Source organism: Aegilops tauschii, chromosome 6, assembly GCF_002575655.3.
Source record: "Aegilops tauschii subsp. strangulata cultivar AL8/78 chromosome 6, Aet v6.0, whole genome shotgun sequence".
NCBI classification, from domain to species: domain Eukaryota; kingdom Viridiplantae; phylum Streptophyta; class Magnoliopsida; order Poales; family Poaceae; genus Aegilops; species Aegilops tauschii.
In genome coordinates, this window is record NC_053040.3 from 308,197,413 (window position 1) to 308,202,727 (window position 5,315).

At 45.8% G+C, this 5,315-nt stretch overlaps 1 protein-coding gene across 1 annotated transcript; it reads right to left on the reverse strand.

Moving 5' to 3' along the window:
- Positions 1-633: 633 nt before the first annotated feature.
- On the reverse strand, positions 634-3,527 carry LOC109758872 (uncharacterized). Its single transcript, XM_020317733.4, has 3 exons — positions 2,710-3,527; positions 1,912-2,098; positions 634-1,000 (listed from the first exon to the last, which is right to left on the reverse strand). The coding sequence occupies exons 1-3, from the start codon at positions 3,178-3,180 to the stop codon at positions 981-983; spliced, it is 678 nt and encodes a 225-aa protein (XP_020173322.1). The 5' UTR covers positions 3,181-3,527; the 3' UTR covers positions 634-980.
- Positions 3,528-5,315: the final 1,788 nt, after the last annotated feature.

The window sequence follows — 5,315 nt, forward strand, 5'->3', positions numbered from 1 at the left end:
ATAAGGCAATGAAAATTGCTTCTAAAAGTGTGAGATCATTTAGTGTAAGAGAAAATTAAGCGTTGTACGAACTTGTGATGGCAAACTAATAAAAGTGACGGACTGCATAATAAAGGTTGCTATGATAAGGGGCAATATAACATGACGTTCTTTTGCACTAAGCGATTGAGCATACAAATAAATAAGCGCATGGCAACCTCTGCTTCCCTCTGCGAAGGGCCTATCTTTTACTTTTATGTATTTACTTTTATGCAAAGAGTCAAAGTTCTTCTCCCTATTCCTTTTTATTTTCTCTTTTGGTAAGCATCATGTGGTGACACTACTAGGAAAAACACTACCAATAGCGTGGGTTTTTTGCATACCAGTAGCATGGGTTCCCGCGCTACTGCTACGGCGCTACAGCTAATTTTTAGCAGTAGCGCGTTTTTTACCCCGCGCTACGGCTAAAAAGTTAGTAGTAGCGCGTGTGCACCCGCGCTAGTACTAACCTAAAACCCACGCTACTACTAACATAACTACTAGTAGCCCTCACTTTTGTCCCACGCTACTACTAACAATTTTGGAATTAAAAAAAATAAAAATTGGATGTAGTATTCATGAATGGTAATATGTCAAGTGCAAACCAAACCAACATCACAGAACCATCTCAAGATCCATTTAACATCAGACACAACATCACAGAACTATCTCAAGATCCATTTAACATCACACACACAACCATCATCGTAAGGTGGGTACCTTCCCTAGTGGTCTACCACCAACCTAAACAGACCACTTCTCTAGATGTATCTACAAGGCTCAGAGTTCAGATGCCGGTGGACACGAATCCTCCCTCCCTCGGACGATGGCGTCGAGGTCCTCCACCTTGGCGACCTCCGGCGTCGAAATCACCTGGACGATCATCTGTGCGACGTGGCAACCGGGCTTCACGGCGAAGTACGCCTCCGAGTGGTTGAATAGCACGGCGCCACCGGGCCGCGCTAGTCAGCGTTAATCACCTCTGCGCCCACGTCGGGAAAGTGAAAACTTGTTAGTACACAAATTGCATCAGTCAACGAAATAGTACTATTAACAAATCAATGTTGGCTACCTTCAATTCGAGTGTAATCATTAAGGCTTCGTCAGGCATGTTGTCCAACAGATCAGTAAGAACATACAGTACTAAGCAATTGACAACGATACAAGGTTCAAAATGGACAAAACACAGCACAGAACTCCCCCAAGCAAAAGGAAGTACATACTCTAATTCTCTCTACCCCAATGATAACTATTCTGGTAAACCCAGATCCGTTTGCCTCTAATTCCATGGCAAGAGAACAAGGTTTGTCCATGAAATTTGGAATTTCGCATATAAGTAGCAGTACTTGGAGCTCTGATTTGCTGAACTACACATGGTGGTAAGCTAAAGGGCGCATCTCCCCTTTATCGAATTATTAATAATTAGACTACTCCCGTCGACTGCAGAAACCATCATGCAGTTTTTTCAAACTTTAATAAATTCTGAATTCCTCTACCCTAATTTCTTCATTAGCACAATTAATGTGCTCTTAAACAGTTAAATTTATACAACAATATATGCTAACTCCAGTAGAAGAATCAGTACATCAATAACGTACTACTGGAATCCAAATAATTTAAGATCAGAGACATCCAAATCTCAGGCAGACATTATTTATCTTTGCATAGAGATTGCAACACTTGTAAAAAAATTAATTTGATGGATAAGTATTGACCATTAAGTTTGAAATCTGGTGACTGGGAGCAATGGCAACACAAAACTCTCGAAGAAAACAGCCAACAATCAATCTGTATCCATATTTATGGAGCAGAGTTAATGCATCAATGTAGATGCAGCGTACCAAAGCAATGGAATATGAACCAAAATAGTAGAATCTAGATTCAGAATCTGACCAATAAGCAAGGAAGTGGAACCAAGACCGCCGCTGAACTGATTTTGTTGCTTGGAGAGCCAAGTCGTTAATCTGCCAATCAGTTGAAGCTTCGCCATCCTCCTGCAGTTAGCGTGCAGAGGAACGCCTTCAATGCCCCCATACATACAATCCCTAAACACCCCAAACTGCCTCTTCTCAAGCGGCCTCTGCATCAAACATAAACAACAAAAGATTCAGTTTTTTTTTCTTAAGGAGGTTGAAACCGGTAGCCTCATCAAAGAATGCATCAAACAAGATCAAGTGATGGGAAAGAAACGGTCAGGATGTCTGGCCGACGGAACAACCGCGGAAGCAGGAAGTTATGTTGCACACCCGCACAAAGACACACCGGCAGCGAAGCTCCCATAGAAACACATTGCCATGTTCCCCTTTCAAATATCAACACATTAGCGGGGTGAATAATTTCTTTTGTGCATATAAAAGGATGACATCGTGAGGTACTAGCACACACAAAGCACTAGTTAACCAATACGGGCTACATCACCGCTGCTGGAATTCACTGGGAAGGTAGTATAACAAATTAAATGCCTAAGCGCCAAGCTCCAGCTCTACATTTCTACATGTTCTTGAGCTGAGTATATAGTCACACCATATCAACGGCTAATACTTAAACTACCGTCAGCATGTTTGACAGATCTCACATGATTCTAGAGCTGTGCACAGAACCAGAAGCATCAGACCAGCCTTATCCCCATCAAACAGCAGGCAATTGCAACTGAATCGACATGTCAAATGTCAGTGCCAAAGAATTTCATACCAGTCGATTGACAGTGTCGAGGTAGGAGCAGTCCCGGCGCAGCTCGACCTGCATGGGTTGCCTCTCCAGAGCCCTCCTCTCGTCCTCCTCCTCCTTCTCGCGGGGCCGGCCGTTCGCGCGCCCCCTCGGGCCCCCGTGCTCATCCTCCTCCTCGTCCGCGTAGTTGGCGAGCCCCAGCAGCGAGGTGCCCTCCGAGGGACGGCGGTGTGTGTGCGTGCTCGATGCGGCCCCTGCAGCGTCTCCATGGCCCGCCCCTTCCTTCAACTGCCTGCACACAACCACGAGAACACGCACACGCATCAGATCCGGGGAAGAAGAAGAACCAGAGGAAGAAGAAGATGCTACTTTTGGAGGGGATCCCGTGCTGCTGCACATCTGCCCGATTCGGGCTACGGTTTCTGGCGGCGTTAGTGGTTGGACGTCGTGGCTAGGGGTGGAAGGAGGAGTCGTCCTCCTCTGCTGGTGCCTCATGGTGGAGAAGGAGGGAGCTCCTGTCGGCGGCGGACCTCTGGTGGTCGCCGCAGCCCGACCGCGGTGGCGCGCGAAAGGAGGCTCCTCCAAATCGACCGGCGACAAGACGAGCTGGGGGAGGTAGAAGGCGGGTGAGGGCGTCGGCGTCCCTGCCGCCGTCGTTTCGGGGCGAAGGAGGCATCGGCGGCGGGATTGGGAGGAGCGACGGTGTGGGAGATTGGGTGGGGTGTGGGATTGAGAGGGACAAGGGAGAGGAGAGAGGACACACGCAGTGCGGTGCGACGGAATGGTAGCGCGGGGGGGGGGGGGGGCACGAGTGCAACGCTGCTACTAAGGGGGATACGCCAGCTGACCCCGTCTATAATAGTAATAGCGTGGGGTCATAACTCGGGCCACTACTATTAATTTAGTAGTAGCATGGTTTTTATACAACTCGCTATTACTATGACATGTTAAGGAGGCAGGGTGAAAATCATTTAGTAGTGGCGTGCTCCAAGGAAACCTGCGCTGCTGCTAATGTATACCAGTAGCATTCTTTCTACCCAGCGCTACTACTAACTACTAGTAGCGTGGGGGCATAAAAAAACGCTACTGGTAAATATCTACCTATAAGCATTTTCCTAGTAGTGTGAGGAAAGATCTAGGCACATATGTCTAGTTGAATATGGGTAGCATGAGTTATTATTGTTGACATCACCCTGGAGGTGAATACGTTGGGAGGCAAAATAATAAGCCCCTATCTTTCTATGTGTCTGGTTGAAACGTTTTGCTCATGTGTATGCGGTGAGTGTTAGCAATCATAAAAGACTATATGATGGTTGAGTATGTGGAGCTCTTACTTAAACTCTGTTGAATAAGTTGAATTGCAATTGCTTGGTGACTAAGAACATAGGTTGTTGGGTTTCAAGAGAATTCATTGTTTGAACCTTAACATGTGAATTGGTTGCCACTATAACATGAGAAGTTTCATAAGAAAGATTTGCTTTTATGATGCTATTCAAAGTGATTGAAATTATCATTGATTAAACTTGTGCACTTTGCTAGCATTGACACTTCATAAATTATTTCTTTTATCATTTACCTACTCGAGGACGAGTAGGAATTAAGCTTGGGGATGTTGATACGTCTCCAACGTATCTGTAATTTATGAAGTATTCATGCTGTTATTTTATCATTGTTGGGTGTTTTACAATCATTTTATAGCAACTTTATATCATTTTTTGGGACTAACCTATTGACCCAGTGCCCAATGCCAGTTGTTGTTTTTTGCTTGTTTTTACATCGCAGGAAATCAATATTAAACGGAGTCCAAACACCGTGAAACTTTACGGAGAATTTTTTTGGACCAGAAGGAACCCATTGGGCCAAAGCTACACCTGGGGGGTGCCCCGAGGGGGGCACAACCCACCAGGGCATGACAGGGCCCCCTGGCGCGCCCAGGTGGGTTGTTCCCACCTCGGTAGCCTCCCGCACCCCTTCTTTGCACTATAAATTACCAAATATTCCGAAACCCCTTGGGGTTAACCTCGATCGGAAGTTCCACCGCCACAGGGCTCCGTAGCCACCGAAAACCAATGTAGACCCGTTCCGGCACCCTGCCGGAGGGGGGGAATCATCTCCGGTGGCCATCTTCATCATCCCGGCGGCCACCACGATGAGGAGGGAGTAGTCCACCCTCGGGGCTGAGGGTTTGTACCAGTAGCTATGTGTTTAATCTCTCTCTCTCGTGATCTATATCATGGGCTTTGTTAATATAGTCGGATCATATGATGTTTCTCCCTCTATACTCTCGTTGTGATGAATTGAATCTTTACCCTTTGAAGTTTTGTCTTGTTGGATTGAATATTCAGAGATGAGAACACATGATATATGTCTTGCGGTATGAATACTTGAGGTGACAATTGGGGTATCTTATTGATTCACTTGATATATGTTATGGCATTCAACTCGTGGACTCCCGCGGTGATATTGGGGTAATCTATGCAAAGGGGTTGGTGCACGTTTTTCTCCGACGGAAACTTCACGGTCTCTTTATAGTTCTTTGTGTGGATTGAGTATTATGAATATGAATATGCTTTGGTGTTATTCTAGTACGAACTCTAGGATAGATCAAACGGAAACAATAGCTTTGTGTT